This window comes from Prunus avium, chromosome 2, assembly GCF_965620075.1.
Source record: "Prunus avium chromosome 2, drPruAviu1.hap1.1, whole genome shotgun sequence".
Classification (NCBI taxonomy): Eukaryota; Viridiplantae; Streptophyta; class Magnoliopsida; order Rosales; family Rosaceae; genus Prunus; species Prunus avium.
In genome coordinates, this window is record NC_142285.1 from 31,518,121 (window position 1) to 31,533,221 (window position 15,101).

At 36.9% G+C, this 15,101-nt stretch overlaps 1 protein-coding gene across 2 annotated transcripts; it reads right to left on the bottom strand.

The window, feature by feature from the left end:
* Nucleotides 1–4,920: 4,920 nt before the first annotated feature.
* LOC110749018 (Plastid-lipid associated protein PAP / fibrillin family protein) lies at nt 4,921–11,221 on the bottom strand. 2 transcript variants are annotated; one of them, XM_021949017.2, is made up of 4 exons: nt 10,650–11,219; nt 10,446–10,511; nt 6,652–6,802; nt 4,921–5,646 (listed from the first exon to the last, which is right to left on the bottom strand). In XM_021949017.2, the coding sequence occupies exons 1-3, from the start codon at nt 11,105–11,107 to the stop codon at nt 6,703–6,705; spliced, it is 624 nt and encodes a 207-aa protein (XP_021804709.1). In that variant the 5' UTR covers nt 11,108–11,219; the 3' UTR covers nt 4,921–5,646; nt 6,652–6,702. The 2 variants fall into 2 exon arrangements, with proteins under 2 accessions (XP_021804709.1, XP_021804710.1); XM_021949018.2 differs by lacking the exons at nt 4,921–5,646; nt 6,652–6,802 and adding an exon at nt 8,854–9,654 and having other exon boundaries at nt 10,650–11,221.
* Between the last annotated feature and the right edge of the window lie 3,880 nt (nt 11,222–15,101).

The window sequence follows — 15,101 nt, forward strand, 5'->3', positions numbered from 1 at the left end:
AACGAATTCATAGATATATGCATGCACATGCATGCATTCATGTTGCCATAGGGCAAGCTAGTGTTTTTATCTCTGGGGACCAGGGCCATATATAAAAATATAAGAACATTTGTAAGAGTGTACCTATTTTGGGGTGTACTCAAAAGTATTTAAAATGTGGCTATACATATGCCAAGTAAGTTATGTTATCATCAAATCATTGAAAGATGGATCGACCCAAGCCCAGCTGCTAGCCTCCTCCCTGCATGTGGCAATTCAAGTCATCATCATGTTGCACAAAACGTTACTTCCACGGTTACATGATCCGAGCGAGCTAGCTACTAGTGATCATGAGAGTTACATACATCTAGCTGAAGGAGAGGAGATGCATGTCAGTCGGTATGATTACTTAGTATTATATGCAACATAATTAAGAATACTGATTCTAAAACTCGTCTGTCGTTCGTGAAATTTGAACTGTGATGATAATTTTTAACAGAGGCCAAATGCCACACTAGTATTTTCAAGTGATCTTATATGGTAATTTCGATATGTCTTTTACATTGTCACACTATACTCAATACCAATGCTTTTATATTGTCTGCATATTTTCAATTTTATCAAAATAGTCCCAGAGAGGGGTGGCAATGGCAAAACAAAAGGGCAACAGCTTGGAGTACGTCAACAGCCACACTCAAGTGTTTCCCAAAAGAAAGACAATTTGGCAGCACCACTTTTAATTCCATTGCTGACGACCAGAGCCCATGAATCACATTCATTGGGACCGCCTAAGATTTGCACCACACTTTTCTTTTCATACTAGGGCAATTCTACGCTCTGATTGTGCAGACATTCTTAAGTGCCCACATACGATCTCAACCGCCCACGTGTACATGATCTGCTCATGCATTCTAATGTTGAGATAAATTAGAGAAATTATTGTGTGTATGCGATTAACACTACACTATTCGAACTCGTTTTCTTATTATTTGAGTATTTTTATGACTCTATTGAAATATGCATTTGAAAGATTCTTATGATCATCTAGTTGTTGTTGCATTTGAAAAATCACTTGAATTTGAAATTATTTGAAAGATTCTTATGACTGTATTGAAATATGCAAGAGACAAACTTATGTATCACTATTGTGTACAACCTTTCTTTATGTCACGTGATGAGAAAAATAAAAAATCGGACATTTTTCTTCACATGTAAGTTGGGGTGATTAGGTTTTAATTGTCAATTTGAAATTTTTTACCATCCAACAAATTGAACATCTTAATTACTGAATTCCCATTTGAGAAAACTTTAGGCACCCCAAACCAAGAGCATGAGGAATTGCTACTTATTAGATGTGGTGATATGATTTTCCGATTATGTGAGATTAGTCCTCAAGTCAATCACACAAGAAAAGATAATCATAGTTTACACCCAAAAAAAAAACCATCATCTTGCTGGCAGGAAAAAAAAAAACCTTTATTTCATTGTTGGATTTAAAAATATGAAATGAATACTTTATGCATCCATCACTAGAATGAAAATGAAGTGAAAAGACATCACATAAGAAAATCATAAGTGAAAATCCACTTAAAGAAGATCCGTTTTTGTTGACAATTTTCGATTTCTTTTATCCTCACTTTATAATTGCTGTTTTGAGATTTGAAAGCTTCAACTCACTAATAAAATAAGGTTATAATTAGGTTAAATAGTCTAAAACCTCATTTTCAGAATGGCTCTTCCACTTTAAAGAATTTAAAAATAGAGATAAATAGTCGTCATTGCAATTGACGCCTACATAATATATCAATATAGTCCTTTTCTATTAGGAGATTCCTCAAATAATGGATACTTTGTGAGGTCTAGTATGAATTTTACTTCAATAATCTGAATCGTCTGTTTTTCAAGTCTTCATTCATAAATCATCCAAATAAAAAATTATACACATTGAAAACCATTAAGACATCTAGTTGTTGTTATATAAATAAAGTCTCATATCAGAAACTTAACAAAATAAAATATAACATATAATGAATGATTCCACTACTAATATTACCAATTCCTTTTGTGATAAAACCCAACCATCTATTGGGCTTTGTAGGTGGTTAAGTTGTGGATAATATCGGTGTCGCTAGTAGTGGGCCGCTGACCCGTCTCTCTAAAATTTAACATAATATAAGAGCCCAGGTTTTCTTGTGACATGTGCTTGTGTTCTCCTTGCAATTTAAGTGATCTTCTCCCCTCCTCTTCAAGGGAGGAGGGGGAGTGAAAAAGATATGTTTCTCTTTCCCATGGAGATATTGCCTCTTTCTTGACTCCGACAACTCCTTTTCTTCAGGGGGAGATAATGATTGAAGAGAAATTGTGTGTGCGTGAATTAGCTAAAGTTGATATGGAAGAATTTGTCATCATTTTCAGCTACCGTTTCTGTGGCCGTTGCCGTTGCCGTGGCCGCTGCTACCGCCTTTGATTGCTAAGCTTTCCGTTGCTATGGCCATTGGCGATGCCATGTTGCTGTGTTTTGATCCATCTTTACAACATAAAAAACCCTAACTCTAAACACTACCTATTTCCGCTGCACTATACACCTTGCCTATAATTCTAGCTTGCCACCGTTGTCTACCTTGCTACCGTAGCTGCAGCCTACCTTGCTATTGCCGCCGTTGCTGCCTACCTTGCTATTACCGCCACTACTGCCACCCCGCCATCCATGACCATGCTTAATGTTGATGCCTTTATTTCTTCACTTACTTTTGGTTCTGACTTACCTACTGCCGTGGTCACGGGGTTTCTATGTTCCGCCTTACGTAATGCCTTGCTTTTATGTGTTCTGCGATATCTACGGCTGTGCTCGCAGTGTTTCTGTGCTCACAAGGTTTCTGTGTTCTGTCTTACCTACTGCCATGCTCACAGGGTTACTGTGTATTGCCTTATCTATTACCGTGCTTACAGAGTTTCTGTGTTCTGCCTTACCTATTGTCATGTTCTCAAGGTTTCTATGTTATGCTTTTATGCGTTCTGCTATGTGCCATATTTGTTAGGGTTTGCTCTTGTGTTTATGCTGCAAACTTTGATTTGGTTTGTCAGTTGTTTCACTCATGGTTTATGACAAGGCCTTCTTTATAATTGTTCGATTGGTCAATGTCAAGCATGGTGTTCTATGACTCGATTGTCAAGTTGGGCATGCGAAACATCTTTGCCCCAACTTGAGGGGGAGTGTTGGCGAGTCGTCACTTAGTTAGGATTTTGGTTTCTTATTTAGTGAGAATGTTGGTTACTTACCAATTATTATTTAGTCCTATTGTAATAGAGATTTATTTCCTATTGTAGTTTGGATTTATTTCCTATTTTATTTAGGGTTGTACTTATTTATAAATACCTCAATATTGAAGAAGAATAAAGATATGAGCATATCAGAGCATAATTGAATATTCGCCCTACTTTGTTTAACAGTTGTGAACAATAAAGTAAACGAATATGATACTTCAAGAAAACACTAAAATGAGTGTTGAAGAATACACAGAGTCCTACATCATTAAAAAAAAAAGGGTGATTGATGTGGAATTGATTGCACGTGTAGCCCACTAAAAAGTGATCCCACATTAGGAGAAGTGTTGAAGAATATGCAGAGTCTCACATTGGAAACTTAACAAAATAGAAAGTCTCATATGTTGCTAGTGGCGGGCCAAGGGTTCGTCCCTCTGAAATCTTAACAATGAGAACCATTAAACATATCAAGGAGATGATATTTGGAGGCATACATGAAAGATACATGGTTTAAATCATCGAAATACAATGCGAGTGAGCCCACAAGAATGCCCCAATAAACGTATTTGAAAGATCCATCAATTGAAACTTTATGTATATCAATCTCCTTATCTTGATGGATCCCTTAAATAGACATACGCCTTGTGTGGTCCACTGCGAATTTTATTTCAACAATCTGAACCATCTATTTTTCAAGTCTTCATTCATAGATCCAAATTAAGCTAACCATCCATTTCAAGAGTGACATGGTCCCTTGCAAATCCACCTTTGATTAGAATTTTCTTAAGCGTGCTACTTGAGTCGCCTCCTTGATACTAATATGAAAATTAACTAATGACTTTGTAAATTTATGTATTTGGGATCTAATAATCCTTGTGAGGCCTGCTACGCATTATAAGTCAATGAAACAAACAATCTATTTTTTGGGTATTTTTTTCAAAAATCAGCTATGCAAAAAAATAACCGCTTGTATTCGAAATCATTTGACCACTGAATTAAATGGTTGTCATTTTAGTGTTTTCTTAAATGATTTGTCTATTTTGTTAGTCAAAATTAGAAGTCTTAATGGCTTCCAATTTGTCTAATGTTTTCCAGATAATCTATGAATGAAGACGTAAAAAATAAAATCACTCGAATCATTAAAATACAATGCGAAGTTCACCTTAGAGTACTTCCACCCCTCCCCTTTTGTCATGGCAAAAAGGGGCCTAGGCTCCAAAAACAACCTCCACAAAAGACAAGTTGCCATGGCAAGAAGTAGGCCCATGAAACTAGGCAAGCTCGAAAACAAGACTTTTTTAGGCAAGTTGACGTCATGCTAACATCAACGACTAATTTTAATTACAAAAAAATTAAAAAAAAATTACCAAAAAAATCACAAAAAAAAATTCTATAAATATCTAGCCATGTTCTTCTCACTTCCCACACCAAAATCCAAACAAGTTTCTCTCCTCATACCTCATGTAAATAATGGTTGTCATTGAGGTTGTCATGGCAATGGATGAGAATGCATAAAAAATAGCTAAGACAGTCACGATTCAAGTGAATAGTATTTGCCCTTACTTATCCTTGCCCTTTGTCATGTCATGACACAATAAGGTGGAAGTGCTCTTACAAGAGTACAAAAGTATCCTTCAACTAACTAAAGTTATTAACCCGTGAGCCATATTAAATGTGTTTCACAACCGACCCAATCGCGGGGCTCACTGGATTTGGTTCAGGTCGGCTAGGGTACGGCCCAGATTTTGTGTACCACTTGTCGTTGCAAGAATTCCCAACAACCAATCTATCCATATCCAGATGAAAAAGCACAAACAATACAGATAAATTGGTAGCAGAACTCATCTGTGTAAATCAAATTCACACTTCTGCAAAAACAGAAAACGAAATTGTACAGTTGGGGACTTTTATCCCATCTCTGTGCCCCTGATAGTCTTTTTCCTTTTTCTTTTTAATCAAGCTCTTATTAGGATACTTTTTCGCTAAAGCTAAGCCAAAAAGATTCATCCACGTTGCTGTTGTGTTGTAAATCACAGCACCTTACCAAGTACAATTTTGAAAAAGGAGAAATGGGAAATCATAGACAAGATTTGCTGAATCCCAAGCCACATAATATATATATATATATATATAAGTGAATGAGTGATGATCCAAAGCCATGGGAGACAATATTTGCAGGCACGCCTATTAGTGCGTAATCATAGAATTGTGATCTCCACTTTTTTATATTGCTTTGCTGATCATCTCCTTCCTCCCCGTATCCCTCATATCCCCTTTTGCTCTTGCCTGCGGTTGCATCATCTCTAGAGTCTTCTCTTTATTTTATTGGGTGAGGAAGTGGCTTTTGAGGTGGGATTTTAAACAAGATTATCTCAGGCTCCACATTCAACAAGTCTCATCAGTCTGTTCATGGTAAATAGCAGATGCATTATTTCAAAGACTTATGAATAAATCAAAGAGGAGGAAGGAGAGGGAAAATGATCTAATAACACCATGAGTAAAATCCTAGACAATGTGTAGAGAATGCCGGTCTCGAACAAGCTATATGATTTTCAACCAACACCATGAGCAAAACGAAGTGAGAGAGATATTTAGGGACATTCCATTCTTTCCTTGCGCTATTTTTTCAGATTGGAGGGACAGTTGTCCTCTGTAAATTGTAATTTATACCATTTTTTACAGGATTAATAAAATATTCTATGATTGTGTTTCTCATCAATCAAATAAATGGGAAATTAATGTCTTTGTATGAAGTTAAAAGTACCCTTAATGTGGGAAAGTTGACCTAGTTGGATTTGACGATGTGCAACCATGGAAATGATTGCAGGACTATTTGGTTCAATGGGTATCAAGGGATTTGATATTACTCAACCGATAAGATGGTTTATACAACATTTCGAGAACTAGAGTTGAATGACAGAATAAATTCATGTAGCCAACCTCAAGTAGTATGGGATAAATGTAAAACAAATAGCAGGTGGAAAGGTCTGGAATTCATCATTTTGACTTCTTGAAACAGTTGTTTTCTTCGAAGTTCCAAATCTGTTGTGGTACTCGTGTCATTTCCAATCTTACTAGATAGTACCTAACTTTGGCTTTTCAGAAATTATGATCCCATAATTTTACAAAATATAGGCATGAGACAGGAAAATTCACAGAAAATGGAATGGTTAACAGCCTATCCAGACTTATCAAAAATGGGGGAATTGACAGGATTGTGGATTGATGAAATATCATATGCAAATTTAACAAAGGTACAGAATCATCTAGTTTTCTTAGGGATAACAAACCAAAGTTATGCAAACAGATCAGATCTGGAATATTATGAGAGAGTAGTAACATTCAGATAAAGAACAACACTACTAGGTAGTTTAATCAAATAAATGGCTTTTGAATAAGTGAACTCACATTATGTCGCACCAATAGCAACAACGAAGTCAGTAGCAAACATTTTCTTCTTCATTCTTTCCAAGCATAGGGAGCGCGGTCCACGACCAAATAGTCTCCTCTGATATCCTTCACAACTCGAATCTCATCATCAAGGTACACAGTGTCAAACCTAAAATGTAACAGGTTGGACCAATGAGGACATTAGTAGTGAAGCCTCAAAACTGTACATGTCAAGCTGTATTCCTGTTGTTCCGGCAGATAATATTTCCTATCACAGGTGTTGCATTTCTGTCTTTCAAGGGTAAATAGAAGATATAGAAATAAGGCAGACTGCAAAGTTTTCTCATTTCTAGTTCTGAAAGATAAACAACTAAAAAGTTGAATCAGCAGTTTTCTTGCAGGAGAAAGAGAAATGATGAATATTCTGGAAGAAACCAGGTGCACAAGCCAATCAACAAGATATCATCTATTAGGGGAAGATATATTACTGCCTTGTGAGAGAAAATCCAGCCTGAACAATTATGAATAAAGTTATTTCCCTACAATCCATGGTCTTGAAAAAAAAAAAAAAAAAAACAAAGTTCAGCAACTCTCTGCCGGACAATAAGCTGAATTCCAAAATTAGTCATGCTACTTAAACCAACGACCTAAAGAAATTATTGACGATCTTTAACAAATAGTATTTGAAAGTGCTTCTACAAGCCAACATTTGATTTTGATATCAAGCAATAGGCCTGAAACAAATAGGGCAGGGCTCAAGTTAGTTTATATTCATCTGATATTTGAGGCCGGTTTCAAGCACATGGCACGCTCAGATAATAAGCAAGCTAACTTCCTATATAATAAGCAAGATGGACAAGCATGCTCCTTTTGTAGTTAAATCCCAATTTACAGAGTAAGCCTCTCTTTTCAAAGCAGTTCAATGCTGCACCTCAAAACCACTGAAAAATTAGAGAAAATTAAAGAGTGCTCATTCCAAGCGAACCAAGAAACTTCTGGGAATTCAGTTCAGACATTGTCAACAAATTTAAAGGAAAAGCAGCTTTCATAAATAGAAATTTTGCCGGGAGGCGAGTAGTGATAAGAATAACCTATTGTTGGCAGGAAGAATCCTAAGGGCCCGTTCGGTAACGTTTTAAGAGGTTGTTTTCATTTTTAGAGAACAAAAATGAGGCAAAAACACGTTCGGTGGCCCAAAAACAGAAAACACTGAGAATGTTTTCATAAAGTTCATGTGTACTTGTAGAAAACAGAAAAAAGTTGTTTTCATTCTCGTGGAAAATGTTTTCATAAAAATAACTCACATATTATTATTTCAAATTGTACTACCATGCACGTTTTCATTGTTTTTGTTTTCTGAAAATGTTTTCTAATTAATCTACCAGACGCATTTTCATTTCCTGAAAATGCAAATTCGTTTTCTTGTTTTCATTCTTTGAAAATATTCTCAGAAAACATTCTTCGAAAACGTTAGTAGACGGACCCTAAAGATTTCCAATCATTAGCACTTGCAAGAGCACCTCCAGCGCTCCTCTTTTGCCTGGGCAGGAGGGGGCCTAAGCCCAACAATTGGCTCCAGCGCACAACAGCAAGACCGGGCAGTTGGTGGGCTCCACAAGCTTGGGTAGGCCCAAAGGCAAACCTTGCTTGGGCTGTTGCATGGGTTTACTGATGTCATTGATGAAGTCAGAAACGGAAAAAACAAAATAAATAAAAAACCAAAAATTTCAGAATTTTTTATTATAAATAAATACCTAGTCATATTCTTCACTTCCCACACCAAAATTAATGGTTTAAGTATAAAAAATAGAAAATAAATTAAAGTGAATAGTATTTGCCCTTGCCCTTTGAGGTGGAACCGAAAAAGGAAGGCTGCCACCAGCGGCGGACCTATGAATTTTTCAGCGGAGGTGCAATTCTTAAAAGCTAAAAGCTCAAAAAAAACAAAAAACAAAAAAAAAAGGGACTCAAGAAGGAGAAAAAATGCAGGACTCTTGTGATGCACACACACTTTGGGTGATGTTAAATTGGTTTTTTATCAAGAGAATTCCCAATCCCACTTAAACAAGAAATTCCCAAAACCTAATTGAAAAAAGAGAAGTTCCAATTAAAATCCAATTAGGTAAGAATTATAAAAGCCCTTTAGAAGCCCACGAATGGCCCAGCAGTTTCCCCTTTTTTTTATCTTAATTTTTTTAAACCCTGGTTCAAAACGAACAGTGGCAAGGATGTAATCATCCACCTCAAAACCCTCTGTTCACATCAGATACATGAGCTTCATAGCCTCCTGGCAGAGACCATTCTTTGCACAACCCACTATCATAGCCTTCCAAGAAACCAAATTCCGTTCTGGCATGCTGTCAAAAACTTGAAATGCCTCCGTTACATAGCCACATTTTGCATAATAGAAATCAAAACGCTACCCACAAAAACATTAGACATGGCAGGACTTTTATTTGCAGACGGAATTTCCCGTGCAGAACGGTTTCCAGCTGGGCGCATGCTTTCAAAGCAGATGAGTAAGTAAATGAGTTGGGCTCCACCCCATCCTCCATCATTTCATTCAAGAGCAGTGCAATTCACTTGCGCATTTCATCGAACAGCTTCCGTGCATGAGCAGAGGTGCAACTTCAGCAGCTTTTATGGAGTTTTCCGGCAACCGGAGGTGCAGGTGCACCTCCTTGCGCCTGCACAGGTCCGCCACTGGCTACCACTATTCACATGAATAGTGTCAAACCTTGCCTTGCCCTTGCCCTTTGGGGTGGAGGTGCTCTAAGTGATTACGTTCCCCTTTATTGAGGAGTTGGGTTTAAATCATGGAAAGTGAGGGATAGAAAGGTAGAAAGTTATCCCACCTCTATGGACTATGGCCTATCTATTTGTGGGGGGGGCTGGCCCGAAGGCCAGTTTCGCCCGAGGGGCTGACGACGTCAGCGTGACGTCAGCGCAAGCTCCAGCCTATAGAAGACAAGTGTCAAGGCCTTGGCGCTCCGATATGCTTCTCCTCCTCCAATCCAATGGCTGTCATTTTTTTGGTAATAAAATTATGAAAAAAAATTGAATTTTGTTTTAAAAAAATACCAAAATATTATGAGTAAATGTCTTTCAAGACCTTATTTTCATTTTCAACATTTAAGTAAATGTCTTTGTCCTTTTACTTTTATTTATTTTTATATTACTCCATTTACTTAAGTTTACAATGTAAATAAGGAAGTATCCCCCATTTGGATTCAAATAAAAATACTAAAAAATCAAATTCCCACCAAATCAAAATATGAAAAATCAGTTTTAGTGGAAAATACGATTTAGGCAAAAAATGATGGCTCATTAAGTCAATATATATTTCATACTAAAATCCCATAAAATCAAGTTTTCTTATTTGATGTGTAAGGAACAAAAGCCGCCAAAAATTATCTTGAGAAAATGATTATTCCGAAAAATCATTTTTCATACTTAGTTAATATTGCACCTCAGCTAAAAAATTTCTGGGTCCGCCAGTGCACGTAGGAACCCGAAAATCTTATCCGAAAATATTATCCAAATTAATTATTGAGGTAAAAAAATTTGTAAAAAAAACAAAAAAAATGAATAGTAATTGCCCTTTGCCATGGCAACGGGTGGAAACACACAATGCTATTTGCAAAGGCAACCACTATTCATGTGAATAGTGGCTGCCCTAGCCCCCCTTGCCATGGAAAGGGACAAATGGCTGGAGCTAAGTGAATTTTAACATTTCTAAGTTCTAACTACACAAACAAAACCAGCTATCTCTTGGGTATTTGTTAATATCAAAATAAAGCAAAAGAACTCACCAACCCTGCCCAAACGGTGGCAATGGAATCTCCCAATTCTTCCCTCGTAGAACCGCACTTGTAAATCTAGCACAACCCAACATCACTAATTACAAAGCAACACCAAAACATAAAAATTAATACAGAGAAAAAGAAAAATTCCCAAAGTTTCAATTTTTTTTAATTATTTTTTGGTTCATACTAGTACGAAATACCAATGCATACTTAAAATTGACTCTCTGCTTTGAAGCGACGGCGATATCAGAGCGGACGAAGAAGACCCCATCTGGAGGAAAAGTGATGACATTGTTGAGAACCCTTTTCCCAACATCAATGACCTGCAAAACGTCGCCGGTTCGCGTGCCGAACAAGGAAGCGTTCTGGATGATGAAGAGCTGCTCCTTCTCTGTCGTCCAAAGCAGCCGCCAAGTGGCCGACAGCGACCCGCCGGTGGTGATACTATCTTTTCCCAGAGCACCCAAGTCGTCGATGGCGCTGACGATTGAGGTGAGCTTTGCGGGGTTGTTCTGGGTCTTGAGGCCTCGGTCCTGATCGGAGATGAGGCTGAGGAGGTGCTGCTTGGCGAGCTGTGATTGGGCTGCCGTGGAGGAGCAGGTAATCTTAGCGGGGCGGGGGGAGTGGGGTTTGAATGGGATGGTGCCGAACGGGAGACACGTGGCCATTTGAATTTGGGGTTTTTGTAAGAGAGGGAATGGTGTTGAAGTTTTGAGCTTTCGAGTTCATGGCTGGTACTGGTAGTTGAGTTTTTGTCAACTGGATAATTGGCGGTTGAAACTTGAAAGGTTGGAGATAATTAGGAATTCTTATTTAAAAAATGACGAATTTTTACGAGGGCTTCAAAACTCTAAGGAAAGCTAAAATCTTTTTAATTTTGTATGGTCCGGCCCAGATAGATTGGGAAATCCTCCATGGTCCAGTCTGAATGGAGTTGATGGATTATACAGATCAGGCCGGCCCAGAAATGGTTTTTTTTGTTTTGTTGATACAATCAAATCTAATCTACAGGAGGACTCAAATTTGGGTGTAAGGAGGCGGGATCACTGTACTGGCTAATTGGCTTAATTCATATATACGATCCGTAAATGAGTTTAGGAATCGTGATGTAGTAATGAGAATTCTTCAACTGAAGCACTTAACACAACTCAAGACACCCATTTGGACTACAAGAGAATAAGCATTGTTTCTTATAAATAGAGGTTTTGATTCACAGAGAAATACACAAAACATAAATCAGTCTGACTTTACAAATTTGTACTGTTATTTTCAGCATAAGAGTATAGTAATCTACTCTAGGAGTAGTAATACTAGAAGCACCAAGTTTTTTTCGCATGGTTTATCCACCAAATGATATGTTAGAGATTTGAATATAAATGACATAATTACAAATTAGTGGACGAACAAAAACTTGGTGAGATGGTGAATAAACTTGGTGTGTGTAGCATTACTCTTTATTATGCGATAAATTCCTTATAAGTTGTATACTTTCATTTTTAGTAAATATAGAAATATAGAAAAAGAATAGTCGCATATCTAATGGTATTTCAATAGAAGATCTAATGGTCTTTATTAAACTAGTTTTTTTTTTTTTTTTTGGTTGAGAAATTGTGAGATTGCATTCATAATTCAGTCAAATAAGCGACTAATCACAAAGAGCCATTAAAATTACGAAGAAATCTAAAATCAACATTAAGATAATCTGGTGTGCATCCACTCACAATCACACAACTCTAGTATAGACATCCCAACTAAGATTGCAAACTCATAACAATCAAAAAGAGATAAAGCTTGGAAAAACCATCATAACAATACAAATAAAAACTCTCACAAATGAGATGTGAAAGCTCTCACAAAAGAGAAAACCCAAAGAGAGTTTATAAGACTTATCCCAAAAATAAAGAAACTTAACCAGTCGGATCGCAACCTCATTGTCACAAAACCAATCAATTGTCCGCAAGTACTGTTTGTACCATATCTGACCCTCCGTTCATACAGCGACACGTGGATCTTAGAAGCTTACCCAAGCGCCCAAGGCTCCGAACAATCAGCATCGGCTACCGATGATATTGTCTCAAGTGGGCAAAAGGTCGCTACAGGCCCAACATAGACTACAATCGGTATCTCCTACCGATTCTGCAGAATCAACCTCGAAGCACCCGCCTGAAATATCTAAAGACTCGTGTCGACCTCATAGGGCCCTCCCACGAGTCCCACATCGAAATTAAGTACTAAGAGCATACAAGATGCCCTCTATAAATAGGCCCCTTCACTACAATACAGGGGTAAGACTTTTCAGCTTGACTTTTATACTAATATATTGTCAACAGCGAAGGCTCTTAGAAAACAAACTTACTTTAGCATCGGAGGGTCTTAGGCTGGTTCCACACCGGTTCCATAGACCTCACGAGCCTCAACTCTCTTCTATTCAGGATCTGCATCCAAGGACAAGAAGAATCTGCATCTATCACTCAATCGATCTGTTAGATCGTCCTCACCACTTGTAAGTTGCACTCATCTCTATATGTTCAGTTTTGGTGCCAACAAGTACTAAAAGATAACAAATTTGCACCAATCAACTTTCCTCTTTGGCAAATAGAATACATACATCAAAAAGGATAAATCCTCATAAATCTGTTATAGAATTATGTCATAAACGAATCAACAAAATAGAGAGGAAGACGATGCAGGAAGGGGGAGCAAAAGAGGATGTGAAGGGGAGGATGTTGAGAGAAAAGTTCAAAAAAGAGGAAGATGGGACCAAACTCATGGTAGTCACCACTCCTTTTGGGGTGGGGCTAGGAGTTTTCTCTCTCAAACTAGTTAAGGAGCTTACTTTTCTCATAACAAATATTATCCTTAGCATAGAAGATAGTGACGGAAGAACATGATTGTGAAATTCATGTGATCACAGAGGATCATGATTGTGAATTTGTGATCTTTTTTGTATTATAATACAATATAAACTCCAAGGCATGTGAGTTCTACATAGCCATACGTTGCAATGCCTCGCTAGTTATTGTACGGACTCACCAAGTCACGTGGCGTTCCCCATTTCAAGAGCCTTTTTTTAAAAAAAAAAAAAATTCAATTATCGACCATTTCATGACTATTAGAAGAATTAATATGATTTTTTTTAGAGTGCTGCTAAACGAACTTTAAAATTAATTGAGTACACCCTATGATTTAAGTACATCCTAATATTTTAATTAAAATATAAAATTAACTAAGTACACCATATTTAACTACCAAAAATAGCCATGATACACCTATACACTCTATCAAAAAAACACCTTAATACCAGTCCTAAATCAAATTTCTCTTTTTACATGAATTTGTGCCCTATGTTTATATTTATAAATGTATTGAATTTACAGACACAAACATTGAACTTATTATTTGATTTCACAAGTTATATGAAGGAATTTTCATGGGCCCTCAACATATTATTTGGATCTAAACCAGAAAAGCTATAAAGGCATTTCCGATGTTTGTAGCAAGTCTGCAACATACCCACATGGTCGTGGATATCTTCAAATCATCAATATTAAACAACCCAGAAACTGCTCCCTTTGAAGAACAAATTAAAACCAATTTCCAGAGGAAGGTTACGAAACATTGTGGGCAGTGAAGAACAAATCAAGATAGTATAACCCATTTGATAACAAAATCAAAATGAGATTTACCAATATCAGACGACCACGACACCAGTATAATGGTACGACAACGGCATTGCTGTAACGGTGGAGAAGCGGATGCGACGACAGTGTTAGTGTGACGGTGGAGGAGACGATGTTATGAAGGAAGCGTTGCTATGTCCGGTGTAGGAGACGACGACGGAGTTTCATAATTCAATATATCTTTTTTGGTCATTTTATATTAGGGTATTATTAGTAATTCAATAAATAGTTTGATAGTAGGGTGTACTCAGTTAATTTTAGGGTTCGTTTAGCAGCACTCTTTTTTTTATTGTCTAATCAAATAGATTTAGATAATCTATTTAATAGCTTCTTCTTTGTTATGAGGTTTTGGGCAAGATTACCTCCTTCATAACTTCATTTAGTTATCTTTTTAACATAAACTTTTAGCAATTGATGCCAACACAATATCAAAGTTTTTTGTTCTTATTTTTTTGATATAAACGATAGTCGAAAATATAGATGAGAATGATCGGACTTAAATACAAAGAAGTGAACACATTATGTTGACCAAGTGACACAAGACAAGTCTATAACATGTCCAAGTTAAGAGGAAATTATGCTCATTATTCTCTAGATTGTTCTTCTATGCTGACATCCAGATATTGTTACTGTGCAAACATCATATATTTTATACTACATGTTTGTGCTTTCTTTCATGTTTATAATGACATCCACACTATAATAACGTCCGGACATTCAAATGAAAAAACAAAACAAAAAAACTGACACACAGATTTATATACACACACAAAAATGTTGGAGTTTGAGGATTCTTCTCAGAATTGAATTTTTTTGAACCCTGTTAAGCTCATTGCAGAAATTATAACTTCAAAAAAATAAAGAATATTGAAGTCTTACAACCAATAGAAACGAAACACAGAAAAAGATCAAAGTCCAAATTTTGCATGCAAAAGGGCCGTCTTATCAGAGAAGTGTCTCCTATCACGGACGCAGAACACGT